The sequence below is a fragment of the Manacus vitellinus genome, unplaced genomic scaffold (genome assembly GCF_001715985.3).
Source record: "Manacus vitellinus isolate BGI_N305 unplaced genomic scaffold, ASM171598v3 scaffold_20_pilon, whole genome shotgun sequence".
NCBI classification, from domain to species: domain Eukaryota; kingdom Metazoa; phylum Chordata; class Aves; order Passeriformes; family Pipridae; genus Manacus; species Manacus vitellinus.
In genome coordinates, this window is record NW_021939471.1 from 12,685,094 (window position 1) to 12,707,843 (window position 22,750).

Sequence of the window (22,750 nt, forward strand, 5' to 3'; positions counted from 1 at the left end):
GCTTCTGACTTAATCCCTTAATTTATACAGCATGTTGTTTCTGGGAGATAATACAGATGAAACTACTGAAGCCCTTCTAAACACAGTTAACTCTTCAGATTGCAACTCAATCCCCATTAATCTTATTCCAGATGTCCTGCATATGGTTTTGTAGACATCTTAATCCAGTAGCCTTAATACAGTTACCTCAAAATGCACTAAGAAAAGAAATCACAAAAAACTCCCATAAACAAAGCAAGAGGTCAAAACCCATTTCTTTTTCATTGGGACTTATAAGCTTGTAGATAGTTTGTGATGTTGGATGAATTACAATGAAAATAGAAGTAATTTCATTGTAATCTTTACAGGGAGTGATTAAAATTTTGAAGTTTTGTATAAGCTAGAGGGACTTGGAGAAATACACATGCTTCTACCTGAAAAAGATGCTTATATGGGAATTATCTACACACTGCAAGATTATACATATACAAAACAATCAACAGAAGAACTGAATGAGAGATCTGGAAACCTCTTTGAAAAGCTCCTTCAGTCAGGCACACTTCTACCAGGACAACAATGTACATCTGAAAAAGAAACAGCTAACCAACAAAAAATACAAAACAGAGGAGATGGCCATTGCCTAGAACTTCACTGCAGATTGCTGTGCTGTGGCACCACTTCGCTTCTGTCTTATGTTGCCTATCTCCAGCATGCTGGTTTCTTGGAAAAATTGTTTGGATGCTTTCAAAAAGCAAATTAACAAAAGTAATTTGAAAAATATTTTAACCTTTCTTTCTTGTTGGAAGAAATAATTAGGAGACAAGAGTATGTTAATTAAAATGGCATATGCATAAAAAAATAGTAGAAATGACAAATCAAAACCATTTTGTTAAAATCAAGCAGAATGGTTGTCAAAGTAACCATATTAATTGTAATATATTACAGCTCATAAATTCAGATTTGTCATGAGGGAAGCGTGCTGTTATTAATACAAATGTTCGCTAATCTGTTGAGCAAAACAAGAAAGACTAGATGTTGCAAGCATATTACTGTAGTGCTTGGTTCATAGACTGAACCTTTTGATTTTAGCAGTACCACTCAAGATACTTACAAAATGTCAGGTCCTTTAAGGAATTGCAAAATAAGGCCTTTAAATACTAAACTGTTCTGTTGATTTGGCAAGAAACTGATATACAGAATTGGTTAGGTACTGTGTGTTACATTCAAATACAGTAAAACCTCACTAATTCCCACAGCCAACAATTAATATTCCAAAACTGGAGTCCTTCTCTCTTCCTCTAAAGAGATCAAGTTGAGTTCTTTCATAAGGTCTGACATATGCAAAACAAAAGACAGAAGTTTTATTTTATGTAAGGAAATATAACCTGATTTCTTCTACGAATGAACACTTGCCAATCTGAAAAACTCTATTATTTGTCAGGTGTGTTTAAGCTATCAGTGAGAATTAGCAAGGTTTGTTTGTACTCTAAATCCATTAAAGGCCAAAGTCTTACCTCATCAGGACTAGGGATAATATTTACACTGACAACCTGATCACAAATAACAGATTCTGAATGTATTCTGTTCAAGCGACTCCTTAGTTCAGCATTCTGGTTGAGAGCCTTAAAATAAAAATTGCACATTTCATTTAAAATTAAAATGTAAGCATTAAAGACCAAAAAAAAAAAAAAAAAAAAAAAAAAGAAAAAATCTTCTTCCCCGCAATTTCCTAAGAATCACAGAACCTCCTTTCTTCCACTTATAGAGAGATACCTATTTTGAGATCCTCTCTAACATGATTTAATCTTTGGTTACTTTGCCTTCAGTGATTTTCAGGAAACAGGGGGAACAGATGTTCTCCCACAGTGTAACACTGGCATTCTACCTTAATTCTTTAGATGGCTCTTTGGCAGGTGTACTGGTGGGTTATGTACATTATGGAAGTGGGGAGCGAATACAGCAAGAAAGAGTGAAACTGCAGAACAACAAACAGGAACTACCCACAAAATACCCCAAGAGGCAATCTGGGCTTACAACTGTACAGCCCCTTCCAAATCAAGGTTGTCAGCACTTAGAACCTGAAAACAGAACTTGCTTCATTCCTGGTAAAATCAACACAACTTCTAGTATCATTGTCTGCCCGTCCAGATCAATTTTATAGATTTGTTTTTGAGTACTTATTTCAAACTACTGATCCATTACAGTGTCACAAATACGAACAGAATTAGGCTGATATCTGATATCTGATGATTTTTCTCCTATTTTAAAGTCCGACCTAGATTATAAATTTGGAAAGATTCACATGCAAGATTCTGAAATCCAGAAAAAGTAGAATATGCTACATATCTAGAACATGAACTGGCTTAACCTCAGCACTGAGGACCATAGAAAAGAACAGAAAGACAGGCTGTTTTAGTAGACAAAGACTATTATGATGAAGTAAGAATCTTGTTCTATCTCCCCCTAGTGCAGACTCAGGAAGAAACTGCATGAATGTACTGAGACAAAGCAGGACCAAAGTAAAACAGGTAAATTTAAACTGTGACTAAACAGCTTAAATTACCCAATTTTGCTTTGTTCTGAAACAGTCTGGGCATGCTTAAAGTTGCCATCTACCAGGAAGGGAAGGTGATGACTTAACAGCAGCCTGGCAGTAGCTTCTTAAACTGCTCAAACCTGGTCACGAGACTGGACAATCTGAGTCACAGTCAATTTTCCATTTATTCTCCATTAAGACTATGAACTAATGTGTGACAGTGACTTCTAAACTAACACTGCAGGCCAGGACCTAGAAGAAAACCTGTTTCCTTTTTTTTTAATACAAGTTGCTAATAAATCCCCGCAGGTCTTAGTTAATTTGTATTAATTACCAGAAATGGTTATCCTTACCTCTTGTCCTTAACCTTTTCTTATTACAACACACAGTAATCAATCTGCATAACATGATATGTGTCTGTAGCTATATCTATAAAAAAGTTTGTCTTTAAACCTCTGCTCATATTCTTGCAGATGCAGTCCTCCATACAGATCCAGCAAAAGCTTTTATGCTTCATTGACAATGAATTAAAAAATTTGAGCTATTTGGTAATGTGAGGACTTATTGTTGCTTTACTCCTTCTCCCCCACTAAAGCAAATTGTAATTTTTCCTTTAGCTTAAGTGGGAGAGATGCTGGACAGTAAGAGGCGTGTATCTGAAAATTCAATTTACCCATCTTGTAACCCAAGATTCCTGGTGCAGTTAGAGACAGGGACATATAAAACAAATCTGACAACATACAGTTGTCACATTTAAAACTTAATTATGAAAACAAGAATATCTCCTTGGCTGTGCTGGAAATAGCTCCAGGAGAGATATCTAGCATTTGTATAAAAAGATTTGGTGCTTTTTCTTTACTTTGGAAAACTGTAACAGATACATACTTACACAAACAAATTATATCCTTTACCTCCACATGCACTGAGGTTAGAGCAATGTCATAAAAGAACACATCATAGTTCTAGTCAAGAACTTAGCTTTTTCTTGGCTCCTTTTACCTCAGGAAATGGCTAAAATACAAAAGAAATAGTGCATCTGGCAAGCTAGATGTGCTCAAAATGAAATTAAGAACATACCTGAGAGAGGGACTGTCTGAGGTGTGCTATTTGAGCATTGTGGCCTGTAAGATCCTGCTCAGAAACAATCTGCTTAAGCTTCTCCTTCTCTATAGCTATGCTGTTAAAGGCAGACTTCAAAAGAGAATGCACTAAGCAAAAAGAGAAAAATAAAACAAGTGTTTTCTTGGCTACAGAAATCACATTGACGTCTATTACAATATTTCAGCAATAAAGACAGCGAGTGAGACTTCCTTCCCACAATTATGGACACTTGAAACAAGGATCTGAACTTCAAGTATTCCATGCCAAATTAAGTACAAACACTTACAGCTTGTGATTGTAATGTGCATACTGTATGTTCACACATAAGTCACCTAGGAATATTCTTGGTACTGAACATATGGAAAGGTGCATATTTGGGAAAACTGTTTCCAATGTGTGTTCTTTTCTTTCTAGTTTTTATTTATATGTTTTAGAAAAACAGAAAAATCAGTTCTGCTAAGACTTAATATTGCACTAATAAAGAGGATTACTTGGTCTTTAAACAGATTTTAAACTTTTTTAAGATGTCAGTCTCACATTTTTTCTGTGCTTGTTATATAACAGATAGCAAACTGATAACAAACCCTCTTAAAAACAGTATTTTTCAGTTTGTAGGAGCATTCATTTACCGACAATAAAAGGGCATTTCTAAAGTACATTCCCTTACATTTTCCATTGTTTCCACCGACATAGAAAATATTGCACAAAAATGAATTGCACAACATTATGTGTAGCAGTGACATTCTGATTCATCTTTGGGGAGAAAGAAAGTATTTTATTGAGAAAGAAAATGGTTGCAAGTTCAGTCACATATTTAAAGGATGCATACAGTAGTTCAGAAGACCTGTAAAACAATCACATCAGATAGAGAGTTTACCTATCTCTATATCTATGACATTCATGGAAAATATAACACATTGTCTTTATGTAAGCCACCTGACCAGCTAAAAATTCTTACACATTATCATCTAATGCGGATGAATGCCCTGGTCATAACTAAGTGAAGGCAACAAAGAAACACAACAGAGAAGCACATTACAGGAAAGGCTTGACATTTCCAGTTACCTTTTTGTGCCATCAAGCAGAATTCTTCTTGAAGCTTCATGTACTCAGCAGAGCACTCCAGAGGGTCTGTTACATGGCTTGGGGGAGCCTGAAACTCAATGTCTGCACAAAGGTTGGGATTGGATGAATGCAATCGAATGGGTGACATTGTAGCACTGAAAGGGACCTACAGCAAGAAACAGTGAAGAAATATTGTATAAGGCATAACCAAACTTTTGACTCTGTTGAAGCAAAATATAAATTTCTTCTGAAAAGACTTAGTTCAAAACGTGAAGAACATGGTGAGAGTGAACATGTAACTTTTTACTCTCTTAAATCTCAACACAGTTGATGCAGAATTCCCTTGAAGTTTTTCACTGTAACAGACAAAAGGCAACCTAAATACAAAGCTAACAGCTAATGATGGAGCATTTAAATTCTAATGTTTCAAAAATGGACAATTTCCTAATGCTTAGAAGATTACTGGAAAATTGAACCATGAGACATGCTCCTCTATATTTGAACATTTGAGAGTACATGTAGATGACAGTTGTTACAATACCAACATTTGAAGTATGCAAGTTCCTCCACAGACCTAGAAACAGGATATAACATTATCAAATATATCACTGAAGTTTTTCAAAACTACTGGTAAGTCTTTAGCTGAAACTCATTGTAACAGCAACTATGAAGACGGAAAAAGCATACAGTCTTTCTATTTTCTTTCAAACTAAACAAATAAACAACAAATAAAATGAAAAATCCACCTGATTTTCATTTAAAGCGCATGAACCATAAACAAATGCAGAGGGATATGGTTTAGTAAGATGGATTAAAGAATTTAGCTTATTATCATTTCCACTTCTCTTTCTCCTATACTTTTCAGGTACAGTAATAAAACAAGAATTTCTGAGTTACATATATATGTATCGTGTATTGAGCAGCTACCTGTATGTTACATATGCAGTATATGGCTACCACTGTTATATATGTGATGTGTGTGTGAGCATATGTTGTATTTTATTTTTATGTTACCATTTACACACATTTGTATGAAAATCAGGCCAAGAACCCAATTTTCAAATGTAAATGCAAAGGAAAGGCATGCAGAACTAAATTCTGTTACTTAAACTTTAAGCACTTTTTAACATAGTAAGCACTGTTTAACACATTAAATCTAATTCATTTCATCACATTGATCAAATATCAAGAATTTTCACACTGCAGCCCAATGTAATTAATCAAATATGAACAATGAGGCCAAAATATAAAATGTCTCTTCCAAGGCATGACAAAGAGCAGCAGACAACATAAAAAGTCATATTACTAAGAATTTTTATCAACAGATTAGTTCTATACTGCCATTAGTGGTTGAACTTGGTACCTTGTTATTTGATTAGACTGGGGAATGGTTTTATCAATCCCTTCCTGTAAAAGCTGTATATGTTTTAGATTTCTGATTCTCCAATGTAACCGTCAAAATCCTGTGGGATCTATTCATCATGCCACTCATGAGCATATTCTGTGAAATACCATTTTCCACTCTGTTCTTCCTCAATTTCCAGATATATATAAAACATTAGCTTTGTGGCACCTATACAATATAAGGCTTATTCCTTCTCTCGTGTATTTTGAGTTATAGTTATACCAACAAAGTAGGTCGTTTTTACTGGACCTCATTTTAGCCTCATATCAAGATTTCATTAACAGGAGATGTATAGAATAAATTCCTTCCATTTGTACTGGATATTTAACCCATTATCTTCTTTGCAAGCACCAGACTGTCTCTTTTAAGAGCCCAGGAAAACTAGGTTAACAGACTACTGTGGCTAAATGTAGGTTAATTTCAAATTTCCTTTAAAAAACCTTTCCTCTTCTTAAATCGGAGAGCATGTTCCAGAACCTTCTGATGGAGAGCACTGCAAAGGTGCTCCAGGTGGCTCCAGGAGGGTAGAGTAGCCCTGATACCTCTCTGTGTGTGGAGCATGTACCTAACCCTTCAGACCATCCAGAAGGCAGGAAAGAAGCTGATCCCAGCTATAATGCAGGAACTTGAGATGGGTCAGGCTGCCCCAGACCCACACAGACTAGCAGAGCTGCAGGCAGGCTGCCCACACGTGGTGGGGGGCTCTTTAGTCACTCTGTGATGAATCTGGCTGAAGAGATCTGCTTTAGATTCATCATTTCTGCCTCATACCTCAACTGGGCAGGCTGAAAAGGACTCTTTCTGAAGTGAGATTTACTGGAAAAAAATATTTTAATTTATGTCCTAGAAACAGAATTTACATGTTCTACAAGTACTGTCACACTACGTGTAAGAAATATACATTCACATGACAGAGATAAGTAGCTGCCTTGCTGACTGCTTTAAATGCAAGCACCAAAAATACTGAACTATTGATTGACATGAACTCTCCTCATATGCATCTTTTAGAAAAGTTTCCAACTTTCTATAACAGATGAAAAAACCCATATTAAACAAAAATTTTCATTCTCTTGCATAGGCAAGAGTACAAAAACCACTGCCAACATATTTCTCTTACCCTTTTTCCCTTGCACTGACGTGTTTTCTCTCTATATTAATGGTGACTTGATTCTTACTTTATAACCCATTCACATTTTGGTTGTTTTTTATTGTTGTTGTTTTGAAAGTTTTTAAAAAAATATTTAGCCTCTTGATGCATGACTGTAGTTTCCTTCATACACACCCTTCCAGACATGACCTCAGATGAACCTTGTCCTAACTTCCTGCTTTATGCCAGAGGCGTAATACCCACTCATCCATCACCTTCTTCAGAATTATGTTTTAATGTAGGAACAGACTGTTCCTGGTGGAGTGGGTTGTAAGGAAAATGTCCTCTTTCTGCTGTGCATTTAACTGATATAATTATGTGTCCCTCGGTCTATGCACACAGAGATGAGAGAGAGACTGGGAGAGACGAGCACTTTGCTGCATCAGCCAGGAAGAACACACCATGGCCACAAACACTGTAACAGCTGCAGAGTCATTTTGGTGCCTCTAGTCTTCCTTCCTCCTGCGCTTTTTCCAGTTACTCCAAGATCTCCTTCAACTGGTCCTCACTTCACCTGCAGGTAACAACTCACCAATTCCCTGTACCCTTAATGCCTTCCAATCAAAGTCCAGTTGTATTTGTCCACTGAAGCACTCTTTAGGTAAGGAGTACAACCCTTACCAATGCTGTTTAACTACTGTTGAACCTACTGGTTAGAGCCTCCCACCAACTCAGCTGCTCAGCCAAGTAAATCAGGAATCGGGCTGATTTCTCTGCTATGCAGGGAGACTGATGAAGTCAAAATAGCAATCCATTATTGCACAGTGTTCAGCATCAACTGATTAGGGAGGAATAAACTTAGATGAGTTAATCTGGAAACTGGAGAAACACTGATTTCTAACATGCTTTTTAGGAGGGCATAGCAGTAACTGAGTTTGCAGTTCAGGTAGCAGAAGCTGAAGATAGGCTTAAACAGAGACTATGTCTGATTTAGGGGATTTTAGCTATGGCCTGGAACAGCAGACCCTGGAATACTTTAGCCTGGTGAAGATATTCACCGCTTGGGCTTGATAAGAGATATGCATTTAAAGCTCATTTCAATCTTTGGCTGCACAGAGTCTTCCCTATCTAGCTGCTGTACTATTTAGTTGATGGATTAGTACTAATGTCTATACTGTGCATTCCTAATGAGTATTTTCTTGATACAGCAGCAGCTGAAGATATACTTTGGATGCTAATTTGATTTCACAAACAGGACTTCCCCCACCTAATTCCCAGTCCCTGTATTGATTTTATAGCTCCATACTTTCTGTCAAAGACTTAGAGAATTAGCAAAATCAAATACAGACACTGAAGTAGTAATATGACTTTTTGGGATTATGGAATGTAAACAGAAAGTGTCTCAAAAGAAAAGGCTAACCTTATATTACTTATAAAATTAATAAAATTTTATAATTCCATGGTTGTTTGTAACAAATCTCCTTGATTCTGCTGTCTTGCTATAGACTGTCACAACAGTCTTTAGCAGAATTTGATCAATTTTTTATACTATTTTATAGTATATAGCAGAGTATGTCAAAGACATGTTCAAATAGGGCAGGGCCTGAGTCTAACTGTCACTTGCACTTGCATAAAGGAGGAGGGACATGTACCATGTAAACAAGCTCAGACCCACATTTATGGAAATAATTTCTGTTGGGCCTGACCACTCCTAAGGAACTCAGCTAAAAGTGGGTAGCACAGACACCTCCAAAAAGTGCAAGAAACATTTTCATAAGCTTATTACACAATCAAGTTATACAGCTTCCCATCTTTAGAGCTATCCCTTGATTTTTAAATCCACTCACTGTTGTAGCCACTGCAGCTGCCAGTCTCTGCCGGCGTCGTGTTGTGCTGAACTGGCCCTTCGGTGCCGGCCCTTCCTGACAGTGAATGCAAGAAGAGAAGGAAGTAGAAAAAGAGAAGGGAAGGGGTGATGGGACACAGGAAAATGAAAGGTGATCAGAAAAGGGAGAGGGAGAGTCTTTAAGTGGGTTTCAATTTTGTTAACTCTTATGGCCTACCCATGTTGAGGACATATCACGTGATTTCAGTTGTGTATGCCAGAGACATAAAAAGCTCAATACTTCACTAAAATTATCTGTGGATGAGTTGGACTGCAGTGCACTCACTAAGACTACAAAAAAAAAAAAATCTATTAGCATTGCCACTCAGAGTCATAAGGCAATAATGGAATAAGAAAACAAAAAGGATGCTGTGGCATGACAGAAAAAGAAACAAACCCCAAACTCCTTCTGGGGGTCACTAGACCATCTAGAAGATGAATTCTGAAAGAGATCACTTTGCATTAGTGGAAGTGCATAAATTGTGGTCATTGAAGATGCATGCATCTCAATGGTAGAACTTTTCAGTGTGTATGTTATATAGTGAGCTTGCTTATGTAAACATTCCTATGCATAGCTCTAGCATTTCCACATCCATCCTTGAGTCTACTGACTCATTTTCTCCACATATCACTTTTTTGAGTTCCAGCTACTTTTCCCATACATTATTGCAGACTTGGCTTCCGAAGCAATGCAAAAACTCAGACAAAGCAGCGGAAATGAAAACTAAGTATTCCAACAGCTACTTTGTTTTCTGTTTGCCTAACTTGTGCCTCATCCTGCTTAATTGCACTTTTATTTTCTTAAGAAAATTCATCATGGTAGATTAAAGTCAAGCAAGTAATTATCTAATGCAGAGAAGCTCCACACCCATCATAAAGTCATTCTATTTAACCTCTAGTCAAAATGGCATTATTTTGAAGTCATTTTAAGATTTTGGAAGACTAGAAAATACACCTTTCTGCTTTTAGAAAACAATTCTCAATTCCTTTACCTTTTTATTCCTCTATATCTTCACCTATAGCCACTTCAGGATTTTTAGATCTAAATACATTTTTGCTTTTTCTGAAAGCTGCCTGGGGACCATATAAATAACAATGGTATAGACTGGATACATGGACACATGCTAAAGAACAGGATACTGTATTTCAGTTATTAACTGAACTGTCTTGCTTCTCTAACATTCCCACTGGTAGGGTTGCTGCATCTGAGAATGGCCTAACACTTCACCCTCTGACTGATACTAGTGGAAGTGCTACTGACAAGTGGAAGAGTTGTCTAATGATCACAGTAAGAGAAGACTTCAGGTGTAGTATATAATTCTGACATTAAAAAAACATGTACATAACCTCTAAAATACTGAGTATAAACTTCATTAAGCAGAGAACATATCGTATGCATAATGTAAAGGTCTTTGTGCTCTACAGAAATATGCCTATCTTGTGAATAAGAGCTTGGAAGAATATTCTTGTTTAAATAATAGGGACATATATATGTAGAGAGAGAGAGAGATACTAATATATATACGTGCAAGATTATGAATGTAGGTATATTATTAAAATGGTGACAGTGAGCTTTACAGAACCACACACTCTTCTCAACACGATAGAAAGTGAGGTCATAATCTGAGTTACAATATAAAGGAATACTTATTTAATGAAAAAAGCAGTAACCTAGTCTGGATCTGGTTTCAGCTCTGAGTTGAAAGGCTCAGTAGAACAAGATGACTTTTCAGGTTACTCCATACTATATAGCTCTTTATTAAACTACTCTCCCTGGGGAAAAAAAAAAAGTAAAATAAAAAATAAAATTAGTCTTGGAACTTCACAACTTTGAGCTTTTGAGGGAAACAAAACCAGCATTTTTTTATTTGATTGCTTTTCAGTAATGTTTTTTTTTCTTCCTTCGAATATGTTTAGGCTGTCATGAGAATCATAACTTAGTCTTTTACTCAAAGGGAAAGAAATGAAAAAAAAACCCTGAAACCCCAAAATTCAGTTTTTGTACAAAAGTATCATTTGTAAAATGAATTAATACAGGTCAAATAACTTGTTGTTGCAGGCCATTTTCATAAGATTTTAAATAGGGTTTTTTAAAACCAAAATAAACTTCCTTCATAAAAGCAATCTTTCTTCAGAGAAGCAATTCATGTATTACTCTTCAGTAAAAGCCTGTAAAGCAAGCTGTTAATTCTAAACTATTTACTAAAAACAATTCTAAATCCCCAAACCTGCAAACATACATACACATGCTATGCTCAATTTTACATCAGGGAGTACCCCCACTCTAGTCACTGGGATTAGCTGTGTGAGCAAATTCAACTGCACACAGAACTGGTATATTTAATTGGTAATTATATATTTCTAAGAAACAAATCAAGCAGCTGTTCTTACAGGAAAAAATATATTTTAAATACATTATACACCTAGCATTCATACTGCAGAATGTGTTAGCAAGAATACAATGAAAGGTATCTTATTAACAAAAAATGGTAACAAGTATAATACAAAATCCAGATGGAAAAAGTCTCTCCTTGCATCTTACACAGCGCATGCCAAGCCTGTAAAAATTACTCCCTCATTTCCCATTAAGCACAAAGAACACACCTGTATATAAAGCTCCCTAATTTTTATGTTCCCCAGAAGGATGGCTCTCAACATCATACTATCAGAGGGTCTTTGATGGTAGTTAACAACTGCTCATTCTAAAAAAAAAAAGGTGCAAATACTACAAATGGAATTAATATTGCAACTAGCTTAAAATTAGTATGTTACTATTAGCTTTATTCCTTACAACTAATGAGATGTATGGAGACGTGGGGAAAGTAACACAACAACAGAAATTTTCTTTGTACCAAATGTCAACCATTTAATAGCAATTAATGTGTAAGCACCATGAAGAAATGATCATAAATTAGACAAAATGATTCTCAGTAGTGGATATCCTGATAAACAGTTTATAGAAAGTTTGAGTAGTCTTGAAAAAATGACCTATGAGGGAGGCCAATGAAGGTAGAAGGAAATGAGAGTTAACTTAAAGGGCACCTAGGCATCAGAGGAAATCCACATTTTAGTGGAATGGCAACACAAAACAAATTAGGAATAACACAGTGAATCAGAGTAAGGCCATCTTGCTACAGATCACAGCTTTAGACCATTCAAGAGACAGGACAGCCCTTGGAAGAATAAATAATGTGTTGAGCTCATTAAACTAGGCAAGATAATGGAGAAGCCATAAAGGATTCTTCATCTTTCATATAATTTAAAACAATTTTATTATTTTTGTTTCACTACAAATTAATTTATAAGTCAGTCAACAATAACTTAATGCTTTGCTCTAAAAAAATATACTTTACGTTTCCAGCATTAATCTTGCCAGGAACTCATGTTGACCCAAGTTAGGCAGAGTTCATTATCAACGCAGAACGAACAGACAGACCCATGTCAAGCAGTGCTATGCACACAAACTCTCTTACATGAACCTGCAAACCACATGTATTTGAAAATTTCAGGAGCTGAGGCACAATTCCTGCCAAAGCACAAACAGCAGTTTGAGAGTCGGGTGCCAATGACAGAAGTCCAGACCAGTGTTACTTTGGTAAGGTTTAGGCAACACAAGAATGTCTTATTATTCACTATGACCCACCATAGATCATCATAAATTGACTGCTTTCATCATTTTTGTGGACAGGACTTCTCGGAGACCACTGTGGCACGAAAGAAGAACATGCAGTGGTGACTCTGACTCTTTATAGGCACCAAGTACTTGCAGGTATTTTCCTGATATTTTTATTTGCCTGTGTTATTCAGCAGCAGGGAAGAGCAGTGATCCTTCAATTGCAGGTAATAGTACATGACATCAATCACCAAAATTCCTTTGTTAATAAACCTTTTTAATCCTAAGAGATGCTTCCTTGTTCAATCTATTATGATTTGTCAAAGTATAATAGGTAGAAAAAAAATCCCCTACAAGAGCTGCAGTGAGAAGGCTGATGCAACTACAATTTCTTCTTTCCTTAAGATTATTAATCTTAAAAATAGTCACAGAAAACTCCTTACTGTGCCTCTAGGGGACATATTATAAGCTTTCAAAGTTTGCATGAATTTCCAGGTATTTTAATGGATCAAAAGTTGCTAACATTTATTTATTCAGTAGCAGACATCACAGTGGTGAGTGTTAGCTCCCAAAGCCAATTGAATATAGTCTTCATTATCAGTTGCTCAGTTATAAAAAAGATTAACTTCTGGATCAGACCTTGAAACACAGAACTGCCTCCAACAAAACACAAGGCAGCAATAAATGCACGTTATGCTTATTGCTATTGCTTTTACCTTTCAGCTCTATGGAAGGGTGGAGTAAATTCTTTCTTCACAGAATTTATTCTTTGGTTATTCAGTTTGCTCCCTTACAGCCTTTTCCATAAGAGAAGCCTTGTGAAAATACTTATTATTGGTAATATTCCTATATAGGTCTTGACAAAGACAATTCGTGTGCTTAATATTTCATTCAGGTTTTCTGATTTTAGCTTGATGCCATCTCTTCAACTGCCCTTCTTTGCAAGTTTGATACAGAATAGCAGTATACCCATGTGGTGCGTGTCTATTGCATTTTATGCACCTTAATCGACTAATATTCAGATCCCTCTCCTTTCCCTAGATGGCAATGTTTTCATTTGAATGAAAGTAAAATCAATACTTTTCTCACTATTTCTCTAGGTTTTGCACAACAAACTGAGATTTGAGTTACTTCATCAGAAACATAAAAGACAGCACATTGACTTCCTACTTCCAGCTAATATATCATTTCATGATTAGAAGTTAATCTAAAAGTACAGTGAAAAGTAAAACATTGTGCATTCAGTACCTGAAGTTGAATTTTTGCATCTTTGCTGACACTTTTTGTTCTCCATCGTCTCGTGACCCGCTTGTCTTTCTTTGAAATATCTACACAGTTAGCCTACATTACACAAATAGTTAAAGCAACAAAGTACTATTAAGTTAATACAAGCAACATAGACAATATAGCAAGTTAGTAAAGAGTTGTAGCATTAGACATTTACAAATTAGAAAGTAAGGAGAAGAATGCTGCTGCCAGGCCCCAAAACTGCAGCAGTGATCAGCTGCAGCTATCCTGACACTTTTGTAAACATATCATATAGTTGGTTCATTTAGCAAAATGACTGGTACGCTTTTTTCACAGGTGCACAATATTTAGGACCCGATCTTGAAATCCTCATGGATTTCTTCCGTGGTACTACTCAGACATTTTTGTACTCAAAAGGATTCAGTGAAAAAGGAGGAAAGTATTTATGATTTAGGATGTGCTGTTGCTTTCTGTCAAGAGGAAAACTCACCCTGAACTGGGAAACAGTCCAAAACTTGGGACCTTTGTACTATGCCCTCTTTTCTAGAGCATGCAACTTCGTCTTTGAGGGTCTTTGGGTCTCCAATCCTTAAAAAACTTAAAATGTTATCTTACTCAGCATAACAAAAACTCCTTAAGTACAATTGCAATTTATACATGTATTCTACTGCAACAGTTCTCAGTTTTCTTTTACAATAATTGTTTGATTTGTCCTATTTAACTCAAATAATAAATACATCTTAACTATTTTTTGTACTTGAAACAGTATTACACATGCTTAAAATAAACATATAAGATAAAAATTTCACCCAAGATTCACAATGATTTCAGAAAAACATTCTGAGTTAACAGACAACATCTCTATATTTCCCTTAACACAAGAACAATGTAATGATATATCAGTGTAATGATATATGTTCAAGCATATTTACCTGCATGTCTGTGAAATTTGGTGCTGACTGAGTTCTCTGTAGTATTTCTAAATTTTGAAGAAGTTTACTGAGTTCCACAAGGTTAGACTGACAATGAGCAAGATCTAACAGACATAAAATAAAAATATAGTAAGTGCTTCAGTTCAGACATATTTTTTTTTGCCATTGTTAGCACGTTATTGCAATAAAGAAGTTAAAAGTCCAAATCCCTTGTAGTAAGGCATCTAAGTAACAATTTTATTTTTAGAGATGTTGAACACTCATTATTTCTACAGGAGTCAACAAGTCTGGATCTCAAAAGTTGATCATATTTGAACAATGACATCCATTAAAAATAACACAGATTAATTAAGATAAATTTTAAAAGTGACATCTCAAAATATGCAAAGTTCCCACCACAAGCATTTAATTACCTGAAGAGCTACTTCACATGCATGTAAAGATGTAACTTAAGCACTTCACGGACTTGACTCTTCCTTATTATGTATCAACAAGAAGTTTTAGTGAAAGAACAAGGCATGAAAAGGTAAAGTCTAACCTTCTGCACATCTGTCCATTTCTTCAGAGTCCTGTAACCAGGCTGCTACTTTACTCTGACCAGTAGTGCAAGTGACAGGAAGGCTGTTACTGCAAGGTATAGGAGACTGCCAGGGGTAGTTATTTTGTTGCACCTAAAGCATAATAAAATGCTTAAATTTACTGCTGCTATGCTGCTTTGTCAGTGTAATCACCACACTATTCCAGAACAGAAATCAAAATAAGCATTGTGTTTTCAGTGACATCTGTGATTTGGTTTAGAGTTCCCCAAGACGCAGATTTTTCTGAATAGGAGAACCAAACCAAGAACCTCACAAGTGAACTGTGTTTGCTAACCACTGGTCAGAAAAGCTGTTGCTTAAGAAGAAGAACATTATCAATCAGCAAAGAGACAGGTCTCTATCTGATGACAAAGGCAAGTGCAAACTGTACAGATGGTGAATTCTTTGCAAGATCTCTACAGCAGCCCATTAATGAAGGCTGCAGTAAGGTTGAATTAGATGGTATTTCAGCAGCACACACTGACAGCTTTTTGCTGGCCCTAGGTCCCCACAGTGAAAGCTCCTGTTCTAACAGCATTATAAGAAGAGCCCACTGAAACTCCGCACGAGCAAGCCACGAGTTTTCAACAACAGAACACTACACACCTTTCCATCTGACACATTAGCAGCTGGTGAAGACTCTGTAGTAGATGCTGAAGGGAATATATGAAAGCTGGCATCTCGTGGAGACCTCACAATCTCATTCTGACGGTACAACCGGTGGTGGCGTAATTTTGAAACCCATGCATCAAATGAATCCTGTGACTTCACCTGGAAAAAAATTTACTGTCAACAAAGCATGCAAAATACTACTTTTCTGCACAATCTTTTACAATTTCATTTATTTATATTCTACTAGGGATGAAAAAATAGTACATTTTTGAACTTTTTACCTTCAGGTGATAGATGTGTTCTTCTGTGTCAAGATCTATTCTACGAGCCTTTTTTTTTATAGACATGACTGATAAACCAACATCAATGCTCCCATGGACTTTTCCTTTCTGTATCTAAAAAATAAAAAAAAATTAGGGTAAGAATTTGAAAGTATCATGCACTTCACCGTATTTAACAGAAGAATATCTGGTGATGAAATGGTTTCCCATTCGATAAACATTTTAACACAAAGCCTTACTAAAAAAAAAGCTGAACTCAGACTGAACACTATATTTATAGTCAGAAGAAAGTATCTCAGAAGAAATGCTCAATGCAAAGCCAGCTTCAAAGTTTAAGTGTGTTGGTTCACAAGAGTACACAGGTACAGGTAAGTAAGAAACAGAATATTAGACAGTATTTGGCACCCTGCTGCAACTGCTTGATAGTTATTGGTATCAGATCTAACTAATTTAATGTTAACTTTTACATTGTTATCAATTCTCTCTCCTATCCACTCTGTCCTATCCTATTGTGCCTCAGAATAATCAGCTTTGACTGACATAAAAATTGGGAAAGAAATATACACAGGTTAATCTCTCAAGCACCTTCATTAAAGAAACTACTTTAAGTGATATAGTTTTTCTTTCCATAGAAGTAAAAAAAGGTAGAAGTCTTGAGGCATAACTCAACCAGAATTTTACATGCTTTGCATATCTCTCTCTCTCTATATATATTATCTATCTTTGAATCCATCAACAACTTTCATGTGTGTACTGTCATAAATACACCTAGAGTGAGTATGAGATCCTGGCAAGTTGAATTCCAATATAAGTTTTAAAATGCTCTTCAACTTTACTTACATCTATTGGTGACTTTGAATACTTCAACATTCCATTATCCAGGACAAAAAACCTCTGAAAGAAAAAGAAAGAAAGAAAGAAAGAAACAACATTCTTTCTTAATGAGCAGATGCAATTTAAACTATGTACAACAATTCATCTGGAAAAGGATTACCCTGTAGCAATTAAGAAACTGCTTGGGGGTTGGAAGGAGAGTATAAATACAGTATTGAATAATTCTCTTGCTTGTTTTTTGACAATTATCTTCTAAGCAAGAAAAACTAGATTCTCTTTTTTCAACATTATATTCTAGGTTGATCTTAGCAAACTTCAATAATGAAGGGTATTTTTTTTCCAATTTTCCAGCCAATTCAATAAACTCTATAAGAAAGACATTGTAGGACAAGAGAACTATGTCTGTTTCTTCATTTTCTTCCTGTTTTTCTTCCCACAAAAGGTGGTCACATTTCAAATTAACAACCTACCTTCCCCTATCCACAAACTGAAAAGTTTTTCCTAGTGTAAGATCTACATCTGAAAAGGCAGACCATCCAAAACTTTGTGCATTATGGCAGACATCCATACAGTGAAGCAAAAATGAGATTATAATTCATGCTGATGATACCTTTTCCAGTGGTAATCTAGGTAATGCAGGAATTAGTACTATTGCAAATATTACAGCATTCCCAGCAACAGACCCAGGTCACAGGAGAGCCCATTTTTTGGGTGTTAGTCAATGATACAGTGTGAGCTCCTATATCTTCACTGACATGGTTACCAGGACTAATGGTACCTAACCTAATGTTGCCTATCTGTGCTACAGCTACATCTTTATTTTGCTGAGTGGTTCTTAGTTTCAGCAGAGAGCAGAATCCCCTATTCACACAAAAAAAGTTGCCTTAGCTTGTCTGTACCAGATCATTCAAGCTGCATTACAGTCAAGTTAATGTAGACTTTGGCACACAGCATAAAGACACAGGCTAGCAGGACACCTAGACTTGAAATGAGATTTGCTAACTTGTGTCTATCATCACTAGCTTTCAAAACATGCAAAGTAAGCGCAACTAATTCCTATTTTTAAAGTGTAAGCTAAAGCACTAATCTATGTTAAAAAGCCAGAACCTAGCAAAATACTATCCTTGATTCTCAAAGCTGTTTGACATGGAAGGGAAGGAAAATGGTTTCATGACATAAACCTGTTAAATTAACACTATGAGCAGGGTCCGAGTTAGATGGCAGAAAATCTCCCCTGAAGATGGTTCTAGAAATTATGTCTGTTACACAACAGATGGTACCAAAATCTCATGCAGGGCAAGAAAACAGTGCTTTCCTGGAGACATAACTCATTGAATAAGATGTCAAAACAACAGGAACTTTTTTGGTTCTTTTCTTTTTACCTAGGTATGGTCATTAATGAACTTCACAAGCATATGATGTTAATTTCATATTGTTCTGTCTCTCTAAGCTGCACACACAAAAGAAAATGATCTTTCATCATCATTTCATTCCAAGCACAATGCACTTCAGAAAGTGATGTTTGCCAAGTTGCACACATTATAGCTGGTATGCTACTAAAGCACATTCAAAAATGTCAGAATATGACATGCCATGTTCAAGAGACAAAGGATGCTATCTATTACTTTGTTATGCTATCTATGGCTTTACTATCAGAACACTAACAGAGCACATGCTACAATTACTGTCTCTGAAATTCCTTCACTGGATTCTTAGCACACAGTATTGTTATGGAAACTCCAGGATATTTGGGCAGCAGTTGAAAAACAAATAAAATTACTAGGAAACCCACAGCTTCAAAACCTAAGCTCAGTTCCTAAGGTGAAATGTAAGGCGAAGTAGAGGGGGATGCTAAAATTTGAAGTTCTTAATCACACTAAAAATTATTTACACAAGTAACTGCTCTAAAGTCATCCAGATCATCAGTAGTGATCTTCTTTATAGAACTGTGAAAGCTGGACTGCTCTTGCTCTCCTATAAATTAGTTCCTTACCAAAACAGACACTTAGTCAAGAAACAACATATTAACATAATGTGTTTTAAAGGAGTGGGAGCAGTGGTTTATTCTATAAATTCTTATGTATCTATTAATTGTTTGGATTTTTTTTTGAGAGTGGAAGGGTCGTTGGGGGTGGAGGAATGGTCTGCTTTGTCATGTTTTGGGGTTTTTCTATAGGCTATCCTTTTCTGTTCTTTCAGTGTTTCAGCTTGAAACATAGTTTGAAATCCTTTAATATCTCTAGACTAAATTCAGGTGGTGCCTATGTATTTGGTTGCTGAAACTACAAACTCTAATTAAGAAAAACAAAGCCAAAACATCTAACGTAGATAAGCATGCACAAAAAATTGTGGTAGGCATATGTTTAATTTAGTGCAACATGCAGAAAAAACCTGTAATTTATATCAGTGTGGACTGCATTGGACTCAGACGTAAGTCCAACAGTGTTCAGTAAAAAAAAAATAAATAAATTAATTCTTCCCAGAAAAACACCATGTATACCAAATGATTTCACTATCTTTTGGTGTAAAATGTATTCTGTCTCAGAAAATTATCCTGCCTCAAGTAGCCTCAGGTGAAAAAAGATGGTTGAGCATTAATACCACATATCTTGTTGCCTAAAAAGGAGGGGAAATGCAATTATTATGGTATGAAATACAGACAAAAAATTTTATGAACACCAGGTTTAAGGTTAACAAAAGGTGGAATCATGCATGAAGATATGTGTCCAAATTAATTCAACAGAACTAGTAGACTTAGGTGTGAGTTTTGGGGTGTTTTGGTTTTTTTAAATAGAGACATTTTATGGTAAAAATCCATATTCCCACTGCATGCCCACAATGAAGATTCCAATCAAGAAGACAAACAAAATTCAGGGACAAAGCTGAACAAATATGTTCAGTCAGCAGACCTGAAGGGGAATGCTCTCCTGTATGAACATCTTGGGTCCATGGAAAACCCCTCAGCTCTCCTCTGCTGTGTTCTTCAATGTAGATATTGTGTACTTCAGTGTACTTCAACGCAATCTTAGAGTACACAGCTACACTTTTTTATAATATATGGCAAAGAACAAACCTCTTAAAACACAAGGCATTTGTTGTGTTATTTACAAATTCCATCTGGATTTTGAATACAACAGCAGGCAGCAGGCACTGTGACTTAAAAGCCATGAGCTGTGTCTGCAAACTAACTCTATACATAGGTGAAAGAAAAAGTCACTCACCAAAATCCTGGGTATTTATTTGACATCCTAATTTCCTCTAGACAAAGAAGTCCCAACTCATAAAATTAGGTAATAACCTTCTGACTGGTTTATGAGACATTTACCTTGTGCCAACCTTTTAATGGCCATTTTCTCTTTTTCAGCATGAAACCTTCATGTTTGTCTGGCTTCTGGACATTGGTCTGGCCTATTTTCAGACCCTCTATGATTTCCCAGCTGTCAGGTTCCTGGTGAAAAATATGAAGACACTTTGATTAACACATGGTGAAAAACTGCACTTTCAAGTAGCACAAATTCTCCAATGCAAGACAGAGTAGGAAAGCTAGGCTTTTAAAATTTAGGTACAAAACTACACAGTCACTATATTATGTCCAGTTGTATCTCATTTAAAACTACTAAACATGAACACTTTTGGAAGTCTAACTCTTACCAGATAAGGTATATATTAACAGTGGTCTTCATGGTATTTCTTGATCATAAAAAATTTTAAATTTTCTGATCTTTAAAGTAAAAGTTGCATTGATTCTGCATACCCTATTTTTTCCTCCAAATCAGAAAAGCTAACAGAAGAAGTTGCTTTATTGTTGATTTTGAATGTAGTTAGCCATCATCTTCAAAGACATTTTATGACAGAGTTTCATAGGCTAATTGTGCCTTCAGAAATCTGCAAAAGGATTTTTTTTATTTTCCTGCATTCATTTTCACTGTATTACAAGAAATTTATAGGAAAGTTAACTAATTTTCTCTCTAGAGAAAAACATAGGAGCAGTATAATTTCAGACACAACCAGCTGTATGCCTTTCAGGGAGCCAATTAAAGCATATTTCTTGTACGTACCGTTTCTTATGCTTGGTGACTGGTGCAACTGAAGCCAGACTTACAGTGAACCGTAAAGAACAATATTTTTAAAGAGAAAAAAAATCTAAGTCATGCCTTTATTTCTACCCTCTTGCTTCAACAGAATTCTGCACCAGTTTAAAAATCTCTTATTGCCTGCCTACTCAGACTCTATTTTACTAATTATACACTACAAACTTCTAAACTTGCATTTTCTCAGCTTATCTGTCACAACTCCCAGCAATGTTATAAAAAGTTATCAAGAAAGGAAAGAGGTCATATAGCATCAAACATTTAAAGGGAAAAACAAATGTCTCTCCATTTCCCACAAAACTGTTCAAAGCCGAGCGCTGTCAGTCTTTCATAACACCTCCAAGTTAATTACACAGCTCTGATAACACTGACATTACTATTATGAAAATTCAAAGGTAACAGCAAATTTCAAATCTACAATTTTCAGTAAAGTCTTGGTATTCTGAGAAGGGTGAAAAGCTCTATGACAATGTGCACTGCAGTAAATTGTAACAGAAATCCTTATTCAGTTTAGTTTTCCCTGCATAACTATAAACTTTAATTATCTCATTGTCTGCAAATGCCATACTCAAACCCCACTTTTTTTACTTCCCTATATTTGCTTGGATATTCTATTTCCATTCTATAGAGAGAATAACATATACATTACTTTTTCCATAGAAAGAAGTACTTGGTACTTGAGGGGAACAAATTTCTAAGTCCCCTGGGGTGAGCAGAGAGTCTTCTCTGGGACTCTGCCAACTGATTCTTCATCATATTGATTTCTCTTTTAGATGATCAGATGCAGGCATAAGTCTTTTATCTACTAGATAACATCAGTATTGATTAGTTCTCAGCTAGGGACCACACAATCTCATATAGCTATTCATTTAAACAAAAGGCCTGCTACAGAAGGATAAAATGAACAATTACTTAGTGCAGTGTGGATACTTGTCTTCTGCCACATCAGTGCTACAAGCTGTTCTTAAAACCATTCCAACAATCCTAACTGTGCCTTATCCCACAGGTTCGGTGTGATGAAATATGCCCAATATAAGGGACATCATGAAAGAGCAGCCAGAAATGGGGAAAAAACAGAGTGAAAGCAATATGTTGAAGAGTCCTCATCCAATGGCAATCAGTACTTTAGGACTTCAGTGATACCTTACATATTACTTGAGAAACAGCCTGTGCAAAGCAGCAGGACTGGGGGAACACAATCACAACTTTCCGTCCCTGGGTCTGCATATGCCCCACATATGGGGATTAAGGGAGCCACACCAACAGCTTTATGAACCTAGTCTTTTTGACTGCAGAATATTTGTTTTCCAAATAAAAAAGAATAAACCATTTAATTTTCCCTGGACAAATACAGTATTTCATTTTGAAGTTGTTTTACCAGTTCTGTTTCAGAACTGACAGACATTTAATTTCAGATTTTTCTTTTCCACCAAATATTCCACAAATATCACAGCATCCTTTTGAGTAATAATCTTGCTTCTGCATATGAAGTATATTAAAATG

General features: G+C 35.9%; 1 protein-coding gene across 3 annotated transcripts in view; it reads right to left on the reverse strand.

Moving 5' to 3' along the window:
* Window positions 1-22,750, reverse strand: part of OSBPL6 (oxysterol binding protein like 6) — a 55,160-nt gene that overhangs the window by 19,038 nt on the left and 13,372 nt on the right. Inside the window, exons 3-13 of one of the 3 annotated variants that reach the window (XM_008931064.3) lie at window positions 20,482-20,604; window positions 17,163-17,216; window positions 16,323-16,436; window positions 16,036-16,200; window positions 15,390-15,522; window positions 14,852-14,955; window positions 13,920-14,012; window positions 9,021-9,095; window positions 4,682-4,847; window positions 3,593-3,723; window positions 1,494-1,601 (exon numbers count right to left, since the gene is read on the reverse strand). In XM_008931064.3, coding sequence (XP_008929312.1) covers window positions 1,494-1,601; window positions 3,593-3,723; window positions 4,682-4,847; window positions 9,021-9,095; window positions 13,920-14,012; window positions 14,852-14,955; window positions 15,390-15,522; window positions 16,036-16,200; window positions 16,323-16,436; window positions 17,163-17,216; window positions 20,482-20,604 — 1,266 coding nt within the window. The remainder of the gene's footprint in view (window positions 1-1,493; window positions 1,602-3,592; window positions 3,724-4,681; window positions 4,848-9,020; window positions 9,096-13,919; window positions 14,013-14,851; window positions 14,956-15,389; window positions 15,523-16,035; window positions 16,201-16,322; window positions 16,437-17,162; window positions 17,217-20,481; window positions 20,605-22,750) is intronic. The other 2 variants (XM_008931065.3, XM_008931066.3) reach the window with 2 other exon arrangements.